A 16,686-nucleotide genomic window follows, 5' to 3' on the forward strand; every position below is an offset into this window, starting at 1 on the left:
AACAATACTCACAGGATAACAGACAAAGTGACATGTAGTTGCAAAAACCAAAGAGAGCTCAAAGAGAGAGAGAGAGAGAGAGATAGCGAGAGAAAGCATGACAGAGAGATTGAGCTCCAGAGAAAACAACTGAATGGGTTTTAAACCAAGGGAAAGGGGATGTGATTGGGTAATGGAAACAGGAGGAGGTGTGTCTTCTGATTGATGACTGATTGGGGAATGATGATTGCCACCAGAAGGAGTGAAAAGAAATACACACACAGGATACACACTCAGGATACCTGTATCCGTAACAGAAGACAAGACAAAACAAATGGAAAATGAAAGGTGGATCGGCGATGGCTAGAAGACTGGTGACGTCGACTGCCGAACGTCGCCCAAACAAGGAGAGGGACCGACTTCGGAGGAAGTCGTGACAATTTGATTTATTCAAATATATATATTAAATTATCTTTAGCTCACAACCTCAAATGAATAAGCTGCATGTATTAATTAAATAGTTTGTGGAAAGGGCTTAGTGGTAAGTGACAAAACTGTAAATATTCTGCAGTGTTAATCTTGATGTGACCGAGGACTGTGCTACTGTGTTCATATTCACTAAGACATCTATTCATGTTTTCTCGAAGAAAAGTAGTATATTCGTCCTCAATTGTTTTAGTCCACCATTTTATGAATATTACTTTAGATCGATCTAAGTTATTACCAATGTATTTTACCAAGTCAAATTTTTCAGCTAGATACTCTCCAACTTTTTGGAATTGATTAAGAGTTCCAAAATGGGGTATGGAAAAATGTAGGTCAAGACTTTTCTTATCGGTTTTCGAATCTTTTTTATGGTAATTGCTAATTGACTTAAATGTCTTTGTCACATGCTTATGGATGTCTTTATGAGTTTGCAATCTGAAAGCTACTTCTGAAATGTTGTTGGGCAGAAATTGTTTACTCGAAATATAAAGTTGCTTGGTAAGTTCTCTGTCTTCAAAATTAGATTTAGAGTCATGGCTTTTCTTATTGTTATACTCAGTGTTAAAAATGGCAAATTTGTCACAATAGTTTTCATAAGAAGGACTACTGATTATCAAATTAAAGTGATTGAATGAGCTGATATATGGATCTACAAAGGTTGTCAACTTTCCAGTCAAACCGTACCATTTGCTGTATCCAACAATAGTTTTTATACCATAAGATTTGTACAGTTCTGCTGAATCCTTAATGAGTAAATCCATGCATGAATCATGACCGGAATTTTGCAAACAAGGAGAATTGAGCGTATAGATAAACAATTTAGTATTTCTCAATTTCTCATTGTTTCTCAATATTTGTTTTACTTTCTCAAGAAGTAACTTTTCGGTATGAATATTTAAATTTCTTCCCATCTTTTTGCAATCTTCTAATTTAAAAAAGCCAACAAAAACCGGTTCTCCACCACAAGGTGACTCTATAAATGCCCATGCATGTTGCGTATCAAACTTTTGCTTGCAACCCTTTTTTTGTATTGAGTAGTATTTATCAAGAAATTCAGAAATGTTTTCAAAATGCTTTGGGATGTTTTGGTTTTCCGTCAGACAGTCCGTAAAAATCGTTGTTATGCCATACTTGTTCAGTTCTGCTAAATCTGTTATTTTATGACCTATCATTTGCAAAGGAGAGTTGAGCGAATATATAGAAAATGTTGTATTTTGTAATTGCTCTTCGTTTTCCAACATTATTTTTGTTTCCTCAAGAAGTAACTCTTTGGTATGACTAATTATTGGAGGTTTGTTTTCCATATTCTCTATATTGTTAGGTTCCGGAATTGCAACAAACACATCACCAGTTAAGAATGCCCATGTAATTTTAAGATAAATGCAATCTTTTGTTTGTAGAAGGTCAAATGTATCACGTAATTTGTTTTCAACTTGATTTGGGAGGTCCATTGACTGGTCTGGAAAGTTGATGTTTGCAGGACTGGGGCTTCCTCTGTAAGGGGAATGAAAATAGCAAAATTAGTTTTGCAATTTGTAACCTGTTCGTGAGGGGTCAAAGAGAGCTAAAGATAGTAAAATCTTCTAGTAAAGATTCAGAAAATAACTATGGACTCTGGATTTACACGTCAAATGTATAACAATAGAACGACCATGTCCTCCACAATTAGTATGTTTAATATTAGTCCACTTTTGGTACAGTGTCAAATGTTGCATGTCAGCTTCAAGATTTCAAAATATATTGCTTTCTGTCTCCTGATGCCAATAAGCATATTGTGAAAATGTAGGTCATACCTCTGCGGGATCTCAATCCCCTTACTGGTTGAATTGGCATCCATATCCTCCTCAGGAGGCCCTCCGTTCGATAAAATGTTTGTGTTGGTGGAAGGGTTCACATCATCAGGATCCCCTCCCTCAGACAGTGATAGGTGCCTCTTCTTACTGCAGAGAAATATAATTATGTTATTCACCATCAATGTCACAAACTATTAGTTGTTGAAAACTATTTATTAAGTTTGAAATACTTAAAAAAAATTCAAATACAATTTGTAAATATTTGGTTTTTAAAACGGGGTTTCTTAAATTGTACATGTAGGTAGAGATATTAAAGTGACTTTGCATAGATAATAATAGAGAGTAGCAGCAATGTTCGGGGGGGGGGGGGGGGGGGCAATGCAAATAGTCTGGGTAGCCATTTGATTAGCTGTTCTTATGGCTTGGAGGTAGAAGCTATTTAGGAGCCTCTTGGACCTAGACTTGGTGCTCCGGTACCGCTTACCATGCTGTAGCAGAGAGAACAGTCTATGACTAGGGTGGCTGGAGTCTTTGACAATTTTTAGGGCCTTCCTCTGACACCGCCTGGTATAGAGGTCTTGGATGGCAGGAAGCTTCGCCCTGGTGATGTACTGGGCTGTATTCACTACCCTCTGTAGTGTCTTGCGGTCAGAGGCCGAGCAGTTGCCATACCAGGCAGTGATGCAACCCGTCAGGATGGTGCAGCTGTAAAACCTTTTGAGGATCTGAGGACCCATGCCAAAACTTATCAGTCTTCTTAGGGGGAATAGGTTTTGTCTTGCCCTCTTGACTTGGTGTGCTTGGACCATGTTTGTTTGTTGGTGATGTGGACACCAAGGAACTTGAAGCTCTCAACCTGCTCCACTACAGCCTCGTCGATGAGAATTGGGGCGTGCTCGGTCCTCCTTTTCCTGTAGTCCACAATCATCTCCTTTGTCTTGATCATGTTGAGGGAGAGGTTGTTGTCCTTTAACCACACGTCAGGTCTCTGACCTCCTCCCTATAGGCTGTCTCATTGTTGTTGGTGATCAGGCCTACCACTGTTGTGTCATCAGCAAACTTAATGATGGTGTTGGAGTCGTGCATGGCCGTGCAGTCTTGAGTGAACAGGGAGTACAGGAGGGGACTGAGTACGCACCTCTTAAGGGCCCCCATGTTGACAATCAGATGGCAGATGTGTTGTTACCTACCCTTACCACCTGGGGGCAGCCCGTCAGGAAGTCTAGGATCCAGTTGCAGAGGGAGGTGTTTAGTCCAAGGTTCCTTAGCTTAGTGATGAGCTTTGAGGGCAGGTGGGAAAGGACAGTGTGGAGTGCGATTGAGATTGCATCATCTGTGGATCTGTTGGGGCGGTATGCAAATCGGAGTGGGTCTAGGGTTTCTGGGATGATTGTGTTGATGTGAGCAGTGACCAGCCTTTCAAAGCACTTCATGGCTGCAGACATGAGTGCTATGGGTCGGTAGTCTTTTAGGCAGGTTACCTTAGTGTTCTTGGGTACAGGGACTATTGTGTTCTGCTTGAAACATGTTGGTGTTACAGACCCGGACAGGAAGAGGTTGAAAATGTCAGTGAAGACACTTGCCAGTTTGTCAGCACATGCTCGCGGTACACGTTCTGGTAATCTGTCTGGCCCTGCGGCCTTGTGAATTTGGACCTGTTTAAACGTCATACATCGGCTTTTGGTTGGGTTATGTACATACAGTCACTGTGGGGACGACGTCTTCGAAGCTCTTATTGATAAAGTCAGTGACTGATGTGGTGTACTCCTCAATGCCATCGGAATAATCCCGGAACATATTCCAGTCTGTGCTAGCAAAACAGTCCTGTAGTTTAGCATCTGCTTCATCTGACCACTTTTTTATTGACCCAAGTCACTGGTGCTTCCTGCTTTGATTTGAGCTTGTAAGCAGGAATCAGAAGGATAGAATTATGGTCAGATTTGCCAAGGTAAATGAAGACTTGAGTTACAACCAGGTAGATTCAGCAACATGACATCAACACACCCAGTGGGTTAACTTCCTGCTTACAGAATTCATCAACTGAATTCACATCTGCCAAGACTGCCAATATTGTCTGTTCCCAATGTGGGAGGGCACAAATGGGTCATACCATTGGTGGTTCTCATTCTCCTCACTCTGGGATCTGGTTGATTTAGCAGCCACATCCTCCTCAGGAGGGCATCTATCAGAAGAACTGTCTGTGTTGCTGGGAGAGTTCACATCACTCCCCTTAGACAGGGCCCTCTTCTTACTGTAGAAAAACATGAAGGAGAAATAAAAACAAATCCATTATTATTACAAATGGAACTCACAAACACTGAGTAGCCCCCCTCCTTCTGGTTGAGCAGGTTTCTATTTTTTCCTTCGTAAAGAACAGTTATAAATGTAACAAGTCGTTAATTTATACTGTCATAAAAAATAACTGTGTACTGAGTGGTAATAGTTTAAAATGCATTATCTGTAGCACTTTACATGTGTTGCTTTACAGCCATCTTGGTAGCACTTTACATGTGTTGCTTTACAGCCATCTTGGTAGCACTTTACATGTGTTGCTTTACAGCCATCTTGGTAGCACTTTACATGTGTTGCTTTACATCCATCTTGGTAGCACTTTACATGTGTTGCTTTACAGCCATCTTGGTAGCACTTTACATGTGTTGCTTTACAGCCATCTTGGTAGCACTTTACATGTGTTGCTTTACAGCCATCTTGGTAGCACTTTACATGTGTTGCTTTACAGCCATCTTGGTAGCACTTGACATTACAGTAATAACATGGTAATAGTATAGTAACAATGTTTTGTAATTCACAATAGCATTATTTTGATGGTGAGTAACCATGTCACCACCACTTTATGCCGTGCTGTAATGTAAAGTGCTACTAAGATGGCGGTAGTACCTTTAAACTGCTGTGTCACTCAGAGATCTTTTCCACTTTCAAGATAACACCAGTGCTGTCATTACTCAAGCTGTAGCAGGTGCCACCATACACACATTTGATCTAGTAAAACATTTTTCAGAAATACAAGGAATACAATAGGATTGGTCATAACGACAATCTTTATGATATCAGATGCTGTAGCACATCCAGCATGAGGTTTCTGTGGTCAATGGAATACAGCAGTAAAAATCTGCCCAAGTTTGCCCTGTTCAATCACATTCATTCTCTTAAAAGAAAATGCAGTTTTCTCATTAGTTGGGAATGTTCTTTGAAATGTCTCATACAACATATTTGGCTCATCTTTATCAACCTACTGCGTACCTTATGCTATTAGCATGCTAACACTCATTAAGACAGACTGGTAGCAAATATAGCATAACTAGCCATCGCTAGCATTCACTGGTTGAAGTAACTTTTGAGTGTCATGGAGTTGACTGATGACTATGACATGCAAATATATTCATCACAACGTTTGGATGGGAGCTATAATCCGGTTATGACACAAAACAATTTTAATTTTAGAAAATAAGTAGTGTCGACCTATATTGTCATTTTTTTCTGGTTTTCTGTTTATTTATTTTTATCTTTATTTAACTAGGCAAGTCAGTTCAGAACAAATTCTGGGTTAACTATCTGTTCATCGGCAAAACGACAGATTTGTACCAGATTTGCTACCCCAGGGTAGTCTAGTGGTAGAAAGGAATCAAAGGAAATTTATATTTATGTACTTACGGAAAGGGAGCCATCACAACACTTTTAGGTTGCTCCAGAAGGCTTGGCATTTCCAAGTTCGATTGTGGATTTTTGTTTGCCACTGAAAACAAAAATTTTACGCTTGTGTCTTCACTTGGCATCTCGTTCATGTTTGTGTCATTCGGTTCACTGTCAGGCTAGAGTATACCCACCTTCCACCTACTTTTCCCCATTGGCCCATTTATAATGTCATTCTCATTTTGACCAATCAATGTTTATGTTAGTGATCCACATCTTCCTTTTTGTATCACCTGACCTACAGGTGTCAGTACATGGAATGGAATGCTGCCTGTCCTGTCCTGATACCGGGTGTGAGACAGTTGCTGAGTCATATCAGATCTTATAACACCTGGATTCGTTTTTTCCGCATCACCTAACTACATCATACGGTATGTTATAGCAACCTGGTGCCCGATGGCACCGTCGGGGACGTGGCATGCAACCATTGGTTGATGACTACAATATCTAAGCTGGGCGACGCAACCAAAGTATTTGTAACAAACATTTAAGGAAACTACAGTCCCAAACTGCACTCCACTCACAGCAAACCCCTTAACCCTCTCAATAGTCTACACATTTTGAACCATACTATTACAATTACAAATAGATCTTGGCTTTAGAGAAATTAATCAACTTTATATTTTGTGAGTGTAAGATTTCATCCAAAAGCAACAAGCAACTAAATCTGAAAATGGGGAACCTAAACACACTGGTTCATTTTGATCTTGGTCAGATTGAAACTGAAAACCCCTGAGGTCATGCCTTAGCTCTGGTTGTCTGGCAGGAGTCAATAGATACTGGAGATAGTTATGCCCCATTGCCTGAGAGTGACACATCATTTTTTTGTGTTAGAGAGAAAGAGTGTGTGTGAGAGAGCAGGGGAGGGAGGAGAGAGACTGCAAGATGTTTTGTTTTTGTATTTTTCTTCACCTTTATTTAACCAGGTAGACTAGTGGAGAACAAGTTCTCATTTACAACTGCGACCTGGCCAAGATAAAGCAAAGCAGTGCAACACAAACAACCACACAGAGTTACACATGGAGTAAAGAAGTGTACAGTCAATGACACAATAGAAAATAGAAAGTCTATATACAGTGTGTGCAAATGGCATGAGGAGGTAGGCAATAAATAGGCCATAGTAGCAAAGTAATAACAATTTAGCAGATTAACACTGGAGTGAAAAATCAGCAGATGATGATGTGCAAGTAGAGATACTGGTGTGCAAAAGAGCAGAAAAGTAAATAAAAACAATATGGGGATGAGGAAGGTAGATTGGGTGGACTATTTACAGATGGACTATGTACAGCTGCAGCGATCGGTTAGCTGCTCAGATAGCTGATGTTTAAAGTTAGTGTGGGAAATATAAGTCTCCAGCTTCAGCGATTTTTGCAATTTGTTCCAGTCACTGGCAGCAGAGTCCTGGAAGGAAAGGTGGCCAAAGGAGGTGTTGGCTTTGGGGATGACCAGTGAGATATACCTGCTGGAGCGGTGCTACGGGTGGGTGTCGTGACCAGTGAGCTGAGATAAGGCGGAGCTTTACCTAGCGTAGACTTATAGATGACCTGGAGCTAGTGGGTCTGGCGATGAATATGTAGCGAGGGCCAGGTGACAAGAGCATAAAGGTCACAGTGGTGGGTGGTAGAAGGGGCTTACCCGAGTTAAACTGACTATCCTACCGATCCTCGACTTCGGCGAGGATCGGTAGGATAGTCAGTTTAACTCGGGTAAGTTTGGCGGTGTGAGTGAAGGAGGCATTGTTGTGAAATATAAAGCCGATTTCTAGATTTGATTTTGGATTGGAGATGTTTAATATGAGTCTGGAAGGAGAGTTTACAGTCTAGCCAGACACCTAGGTATTTGTTGTTGTCTACGTTTTCTAGGTCAGAACAGTCCAGGGCAGTGATGCTAGTCAGGCGGGCGGGTGCGGGCAGCGAACGGTTGAAAGCATACATTTGGTTTTACTAGCGTTTAAGAGCAGTTGGAGACCATGGAAGGAGTGTTGTATGAGTCTGTAGATGGGGGGGAATTCCACTATTTTCTCTTCAGCGAGGAGGTGGTGATGAGGGGGAGGATGACGAGGCACCATCACTGCTTCTCCCCTGCTGTTCTCTCACCTCTAAGGGGGGTTGATGAAAGGGTGTGGGGGAAAAAGTCACTATCACTCCTCTCTCTCACACACACCTCCCTCGTGCCATTCTCTCTCTCTCAATTCAATTCAAAGGACTTTATTGGCATGGGAAACATATGTTAACATTGCCAAAGCAAGGGAATTAGAAAACAAACAAAAGTGAACAGTAAACATTACACTCACAAAAGTTCCAAAATAATAAAGACATTTCAAATGTCATATTATGTCTATATACAGTGTTGTAATGAAGTGCAAATAGTAAAGTACGGAAGGGAAATTAAATAAACATAAATATGGGTTGTATTTACAATGATTTTTGTTCTTCACTGGTTCCCCTTTTCTTGTGGAAACATGTCGTGCCATCACACATCTTGATGCTGTGATGGCACTCTATGGTATTTCACCCAATAGATATGGGAGTTTATCAAAATTGGGTTTGTTTTCAAATTCTTTGTGGGTCTGGTGTAATCTGAGGGAAATATGTCTCTAATATGGTCATACATTTGGCAGGAAGTTAGGAAGTGCTGCTCAGTTTCCACCTCATGTTGTGTGCAGTAGCACATAGCCTGTCTTCTCTTGAGAGCCATGTCTGCCTATGGCAACCTTTCTCAATAGCAAGGCTATGCTCACTGAGTCTGTACATAGTCAAAGCTTTCCTTAATTTTGGGTCAGTCACAGTGGTCAGGTATTCTGCCACTGTGTACTCTCTGTTTAGGGCCAAATAGCATTCTAGTTTGCTCTGTTTTTTTGTTAATTCTTTCCAATGTGTCAAGTAATTATCTTGTTGTTTTCTCATGATTTGGTTGGGTCTAATTGTGTTGCTGTCCTGGGGGTCTGTTTGTGTTTGAACAGAGCCCCAGGACCAGCTTGCTTAGGGGACTCTTCTCCAGGTTCATCTCTCTGTAGGTGATGGCTTTGTTATGGAAGGTTTGGAATCACTCCCTTTTAGGTGGTTGTAGAATTTAACAGCTCTTTTCTGGATTTTGATAATTAGCAGGTATCAGCCTAATTCTGCTCTGCATGCATTATTTTGTGTTTTACGTTGTACACTGAGGATATTTTTTGCAGAATTCTGCATGCAGAGTCTCAATTTGGTGTTTGTCCCATTTTGTGAATTATTGGTTGGTGAGCGGATCCCAGACCTCACAACCATAGTGGGCAATGGGTTCTTCAACTGATTCAAGTATTTTTAGCCAGATCCTAATTGGTATGTTGAAATGTATGTTCCTTTTGATGGCATAGAAGGCCCTTCTTGCCGTGTCTCTCAGATCATTCACAGCTTTGTGGAAGTTACCTGTGGCGCTGACGTTTAGGCCAAGGTATGTATATTTTTTGTGTGCTCTAGGGCAATGGAGTCTAGATGGAATTTATATTTGTGGTCCTGGCAACTGGACCTCTTTCTCTACTCTCCTTCATAAATTTCCCTGCTCAGCAGCTCACCCCCTCCATGGTGTATGCCTCCTCCCCCATCTCAACCGCTCCGTCATCTGTCTCTCTCCCCTCTTTGGAATATCCCTTCATCCTGTGTCTCCCTCCTCCATTCCTCCTCCCACCTCCTCTCCAACTCTCCTTGGTTTATCCCCCCATTCCTCCACCTGTCCTCCCTGTTGACACTGCAGCGCTGCAGTGAGTATCGGGGATCCTATGCTGACGTCAGGGAGAAAACCCCAGTTGCACAACAGCTACTGAGGAGCATCCCGCTCCAGCCCACTACTGACTGCCTGGGAGAGGAGAGGCCAGAGGGAGAATCCCTCCTTGTAGGCACAGGTTATGAGGCTTCTATTTAAAGACTATAAAATATTTTAAGACTATAAAATAATCATGATCAACAGTGAAAGACTGGAGATTCCTTTACAATGAACCCAGTTGTAGGCTAATCGTGCTGTTAATTTAGTCCGAGCACACTTGTAATGGTCTGCATTTTTTTGCACTACCTGAGAGAGCACTACCTGAGACTGAATCGTCCCAGCCTCAGTTCTGTACTGACTGAATCGTCCCAGCCTCAGTTCTGTACTGACTGAATCGTCCCAGCCTCAGTTCTGTACTGACTGAATCGTCCCAGCCTCAGTTCTGTACTGACTGAATCGTCCCAGCCTCAGTTCTGTACTGACGGAATCGTCCCAGCCTCAGTTCTGTACTGACGGAATCGTCCCAGACTCAGTTCTATACTGACTGAATCGTCCCAGCCTCAGTTCTGTACTGACGGAATCGTCCCAGCCTCAGTTCTGTACTGATTGAATCGTCCCAGCCTCCGTTCTGTACTGACTGAATCGTCGCAGCCTCAGTTCCACCGCACATCACTCAGTTTGAAGAGTGAACATTGGGTGGCGATATTTGCTAAGGAGAGAGAGAATAGAGGCAAGTTGGAAGAGAAGTGATGTAGTCGCTAGGTGACAGAATATACCCTGGCATGCGCCATCCCTATATCCAGTGTATTGGACAAGTGTCTTGTCAGGAATTATGAAATGAGGCTCTTCACAGCCTATTCTTAGTTTTACCTGGAAGTTTGGATCAAGAGTATGGTAAATGGGTACTTTTTATTTTGCAGCATCTTTTGTTGCTTAGTCTAACTAACCTTCTCCTAAACACTTTCAACTAGCAAAACATCCACAACCTAACAGCTAAGAACGAAGCTAAGCTTTGTGTTTCTCATACCTTAATAAATACCCCACAAGCCTTCAGATCTAGTCGGTAATAGACTTCCTAGAACTGCATCTGAAGAGTATCCACTACGGTTACCAATACACTCCGTATCGGAGAGATATGCTCAGTGATGGCTTATGCAATGTGTCAAACATATCGTGTGAGTGTGTGTGTTTAAGGGTGTTGGCATGGGGTTAAGGAGATGGGTATTGACACTCTAACCCATCTGTCTAAAGTTTAACTCTGTGTGTGTGTGTGTGTGTGTGTGTGTGTGTGTGTGTGTGTGTGTGTGTGTGTGTGTGTGTGTGTGTGTGTGTGTGTGTGTGTGTGTGTGTGTGTTAGGTGTCTACTCTGTAAGGATGTAGGGTCAATATGCCAGGGTGTATCTTGTTGAATAATTTTGCTTCTTGAAACTTCCAGACAATTCCACCTGGTTGCTCATTTCACCATTGTGACATGTCTTCCTGACTGCTCATGGCAACATGTAGTGTAGTGGAGTTACTGTAGTCTGTTCTGTCCTATCCCATCAGCTACTGGACTCTGTGCTGTGGAGGGCCACGCAACACCTACTGCCAACTAACGAGAGAGAGAGCGAGGTAATGAGAAGTGTTAAATTGTATGCGTGTGTGTTCTTTACATTTCATAGTTACCTTGTCCACACATTCTCATCATAGTATGTACATGCAAATCATAGCTATTGATTATACAGTCAAGCTGTTACAAATCAAATCTATTTTTTTTGGTCACATACACATGGTTAGCAGATGTTAATGCGAGTGTAGCAAAATGCTTGTGCTTCTAGTTCCGACCGTGCTGTAATATCTAACAAGTAATCAAACAATTTCCCACCTACTACTTTATACACACACAAGTGTAAAGGAATGAATAAGGAATATGTACATATAAATATAATGATAAGTGATGGCCGTGCGGCATAGGCAAGATATAGTAGATGGCATAGAGTACAGTATGAGATGAGTAATGTAGGGTATGTAAACATTATATAAAGTGGCATTGTTTAAAGTGACTAGTGATACATTTATTACATGCAATTTTTAATTATTCAAGTGGCTAGAGATTGAGTCAGTATGTTGGCAGCAGCTACTCAATTTTAGTGATGGCTGTTTATCAGTCTGATGGCCTTGAGATAGAAGCTGTTTTTCAGTCTCTCGGTCCCGGCTTTGATGCACCTGTACTGACCTCGGCTTCTGGATGATAGCGGGGTGAACAGGCAGTGGCTCGGTTGGTTGTTGTCCTTGATGATCTTTTTGGCCATCCTGTGACATCGGGTGCTATAGGTGTCCTGGAGGGCAGGTAGTTTGCCCTCGTTGATGTGTTGTGCAGACCTCACTACCCTCTGGAGAGCTTTGCGGTTGTGGGCAGAGCAGTTGCCATACCAGGCGGTGATACAGCCCGACAGGATGCTCTCGATTGTGCATCTGTAAAAGTTTGTGAATGTTTTTGATGACAAGCCAAATTTCTTCAGCCTCCTGAGTTTGAAGAGGTGCTGTTGCCTTCTTCACCACGCTGTCTTTGTGGGTCGACCATTTCAGTTTGTCCGTGATGTGTATGACGAGGAACTTAAAACTTTCCACCTTCTCCACTACTGTCCCGTCGATGTGGATAGGGGGGTGCTCCCTCTGCTGTTTCCTGAAGTCCACAATCATCTCCTTTGTTTTGTTGACGTTGAGAGTGAGGTTATTTTCCTGACACCACACTCCGAGGGCCCTCACCTCCTCTCTGTAGGCCGTCTCGTCTTTGTTGGTAATCAAGCCTACCACTGTTGTGTCGTCTGCAAACTTGATGATTGAGTTGGTGTGCATGGCCACGCAGTCATGGTGAACAGGGAGTACAGGAGAGGGCTGAAAACGCACCCTTGTGGGGCCCCAGTGTTGAGGATCAGCGGGGTGGAGATGTTGTTGCCTACCCTCACCACCTGGGGGCAGCCCGTCAAAAAGTCCAGGGCCCAGTTGCACAGAGCGGGGTCGAGACCCAGGGTCTGACGAGTTTGGACGGTACTATGGTGTTAAATGCTGATGAGCACCATTCTTACACATCACCGATGCACTTGCTAATAAACTCACTCACCGAATCAGCGTATACATAAATGTTGTTGTCTGAGGCTATCCAGAACATATCCCAGTCCACGTGATCAAAGCAATCTTGAAGAGTGTAATCCTATTGGTTGGACCAGCATTGAACAGACCTGAGCACAGGCGTTTTCTGTTTTAGGTTCTGTCTATCGGTTGGGAGCAACAAAATGGAGTCGTGGTCAGATTTGCCGAATGGAGGGCGAGGGAGGGCTTTGTATGCGTTGCGGAAATTAGAGTAGCAATGATCCAGAATGCTGCCAGCCCGGGTCGCGCATTCGATATGCTGATGTTTTCAGATTAGCCTTGTTAAAAGCCCCAGCTACAATAAATGCAGCCTCAGGATATATGGTTTCCAGTTTACATAGAGTCCAATGAAGTTCTTTCAAGCCCTCCGAGGTGTCTGCTTGGGGGGATATACACGGCTGTGATTATAATCGAAGAGATTTCTCTTGGTAGATAATGCGGTCGGCATTTGATTTTAAGGAATTCTAGGTCTGGCGAACAAAAGGACTTGAGTTCCTGTATGTTGTTATGATCACACCACGACTCGTTAATCATAAGGCATACACCCCCGCCCTTCTTCTTACCAGAGAGATGTTTGTTTCTGTCAGCGCGATGCGTGAAGAAATCGGGTGGCTGTACCGACTCTGATAACATATCCCGAGTGAGCCATGTTCCCGTGAAACAGAGAATGTTGCAATCTCTGATGTCTCTCTGGAAGGCAACCCTTATTTGAATTTCGTCTACGTTGTTGTCATGAGACTGGACATTGGCAAGTAGTATACTCGGGAGTGTTGAAGAATGTGCCCGTCTACGGAGCCTGACCAGGAGGCCGCTCCGTCTGCCCCTTCATCGGCGTCGTTGTTTTGGGTTGCCTACTGGGATCCGATCCATTGTCCTGGGTGGTGGTCCAAACAGAAGATCCGCTTCTGGAAAATCGTATGCCTGGTCGTAAAGTTGGTGAGTTGACGTTGCTTTCAAATCCAATAGTTCTTCCCGGCTATATGTAATAAGACTTAAGATTTCCTGGGGTAACAATGTAAGAAATAATAAAACAAAAAACTGCATAGATTCCGAAGAACGCGAAGCGAAGAGACCATCTCTGTCGGCGTCATTTTCTGGATCACCTTACATTCTCCTTCCTAACAGAAGAAATGTTGTTTTTAAAGCTGAAACACCTTTATATCCCTAGAGATGTTAGTTTGTCTTATGAAGTGTCTGCCACTGTGTCCAACAACACACCACAGAGCTACTGTAGGCTGTTAGCACCACACTGCTACTGTAGGCTGATGTAGGTTGTTACCATCACACTGATACTGTAGGCTGATGTAGATTGTTACCATCACACTGCTACTGGAGGCCAATGTTGGTTGTTACACCACATTTCTACTGTAGACTGATGTAGGTTGTTACCATCACACTGCTACTGTAGGTTGTTACCATCACACTGCTACTGTAGACTGATGTAGGTTGTTACCACACTGCTACTGTAGGCTGATGTAGGTTGTTACACCACACTGATACTGTAGGCTGATGTAGATTGTTACCATCACACTGCTACTGTAGGCTGATGTAGGTTGTTACCTTCACACTGATACTGCAGGCTGATGTAGGTTGTTACCATCACACTGCTACTGTAGGCCAATGTTGGTTGTTACACCACATTTCTACTGTAGACTGATGTAGGTTGTCACCATCACACTGCTACTGTAGGCCAATGTTGGTTGTTACACCACATTTCTACTGTAGACTGATGTAGGTTGTCACCATCACACTGCTACTGTAGGCTGATGTAGGTTGTTACCATCACACTGCTACTGTAGACTGATGTAGGTTGTTACCACACTGCTACTGTAGGCTGATGTAGGTTGTTGCCACCACACTGCTACTGTAGGCTGATGTAGGTTGTTACACCACACTGCTACTGTAGGCTGATGTAGGTTGTTACCACACTGCTACTGTAGGCTGATGTAGGTTGTTGCCACCACACTGCTACTGTAGGCTGATGTAGGTTGTTACACCACACTGCTACTGTAGACTGATGTAGGTTGTTACCACACTGCTACTGTAGGCTGATGTAGGTTGTTACCACACTGCTACTGTAGGCTGATGTAGGTTGTTGCCACCACACTGCTACTGTAGGCTGATGTAGGTTGTTGCCACCACACTGCTACTGTAGGTTGTTGCTATACACATTGGTGCTGCTGGCTTCCGGGTTGGATGGGCAGTGTGTCAAGAAGCAGTGCAGCTTGGTTGGTTTGTGTTTCGGAGGACGCATGGCTCTCGACCTTCGCCTCTCCCGAGTCCATACTGGAGTTGCAGTGATGAGACAAGACTAACTACTACCAATTGGATACCATGAAATTGGGGAGAAAAAAGGGGTGAAAAAAATATTAAATGTGTCACTAGTGTAACGGCTTTCTTCCTGCGAAGGAGAGGTGGACCAAAACGCAGCATTGTTGAAGTTTTTTAATAAGAAAACTAAACATGAACATAAAACAATAAACGTGTAAAAAAAAAAAAAAAACGGAAACAGCCCTATCTGGTGCAGCAAACACAGACAGGAAACAACCACCCACAAAACCCAACACAAAACAGGCTACCTAAATATGGTTCCCAATCAGAGACAAGGACTAACACCTGTCTCTGATTGAGAACCATATCAGGCCAAACATAGAAATATACAAACTAGACACACAACATAGAATGCCCACTCAGATCACACCCTGACCAAACAAAACATACAAAGCAAACTATGGTCACTGTGTGACAACTAGTCACTTTAATAATGTTTACATATCCTACATTACTCATCTCATATGTATATAGTGTATTATATTCATCCCTTTACATTTGTGTGTATGAGGTAGTTGTTGGGAATCTGGTAGATTTACTGCATAATCGGAACTAGAAGCACAAGCATTTCGCTACACTCGCATTACCATGTGTATGTGACCAATACAATTTGTGCAAGGCGTGCGTACTAGCGGTAGAGAAATCAGGCGCAGGAGAGCAAAGACTGTGTTCCAACAGCGCAGTTTAATGAATAAAATCACCGTGAACAAAAACAAAAACCCCAGACATAACGTGCACATGCACTTACAATAAACAATACCGGACAAGGACATGTGGGGAACAGAGGGTTAAATACACATATAATTGATGGAATTGAAACCAGGTGTGTGGGAAGATGTTACGAATCCCTTTGACCCGGCAGTCTAGGGGGGATGGTAACGAGACCCGTAACATAACTCATGCAAAGTATAGTAGTGAAAAAGTAACAGTGAGAATGAAAAACCACAGACAACTAATTTACCGTCAAACACTCATGGTTTATTTTGAAACACACAGTAAAGGGGGGTGGGAAAAGGGGCTGAGCTGGACCCAAGGAAAGAAACAAATATCCAAAAACACCCCTAAGCTAGACTAGCCTACTTCAATACAGCTAACTGACTAACCAAAAAATACAGCGGGTGGTCCGCCCAGTTCTAACTAGTGTTCTTAGACAAAGTATTCCTACAGGTAATGTATGCCCATGAGCGACTTGGCTTGGTACCCCCTTTTCCCACCATCAAACAAACAGTCAAACACCATAACAAAACAATACTCACAGGATAACAGACAAAGTGACATGTAGTTGCAAAAACCAAAGAGAGCTCAAAGAGAGAGAGAGAGAGAGAGATAGCGAGAGAAAGCATGACAGAGAGATTGAGCTCCAGAGAAAACAACTGAATGGGTTTTAAACCAAGGGAAAGGGGATGTGATTGGGTAATGGAAACAGGAGGAGGTGTGTCTTCTGATTGATGACTGATTGGGGAATGATGATTGCCACCAGAAGGAGTGAAAAGAAATACACACACAGGATACACAC

The 16,686-nt window shown here is 42.7% G+C and overlaps 1 protein-coding gene across 1 annotated transcript; it reads right to left on the reverse strand.

Annotated features, from left to right (window-relative positions):
* Positions 1–272: 272 nt before the first annotated feature.
* On the reverse strand, positions 273–6,045 carry LOC139402257 (uncharacterized). Its single transcript, XM_071146355.1, has 5 exons — positions 5,931–6,045; positions 4,369–4,509; positions 2,259–2,405; positions 1,329–1,959; positions 273–281 (listed from the first exon to the last, which is right to left on the reverse strand). The coding sequence occupies exons 1-5, from the start codon at positions 5,978–5,980 to the stop codon at positions 273–275; spliced, it is 978 nt and encodes a 325-aa protein (XP_071002456.1). The 5' UTR covers positions 5,981–6,045.
* Between the last annotated feature and the right edge of the window lie 10,641 nt (positions 6,046–16,686).

The sequence above is a fragment of the Oncorhynchus clarkii genome, unplaced genomic scaffold (genome assembly GCF_045791955.1).
Source record: "Oncorhynchus clarkii lewisi isolate Uvic-CL-2024 unplaced genomic scaffold, UVic_Ocla_1.0 unplaced_contig_3629_pilon_pilon, whole genome shotgun sequence".
Taxonomy (NCBI): Eukaryota; Metazoa; Chordata; class Actinopteri; order Salmoniformes; family Salmonidae; genus Oncorhynchus; species Oncorhynchus clarkii.

Coding starts and splice junctions, on each gene's coding strand:
- LOC139402257 (XM_071146355.1), bottom strand. CDS start 5,980: ATGCCAAGCCTTCTGGAGCAACCTAAAAGTGTTGTGATGGCTCCCTTT. Junction 2,406..4,368: donor GAGAATGAGAACCACCAATG/GTATGACCCATT, acceptor ATTTCTCTGCAG/TAAGAAGAGGCACCTATCAC. Junction 1,960..2,258: donor GGGATTGAGATCCCGCAGAG/GTATGACCTACA, acceptor TTCCCCTTACAG/AGGAAGCCCCAGTCCTGCAA.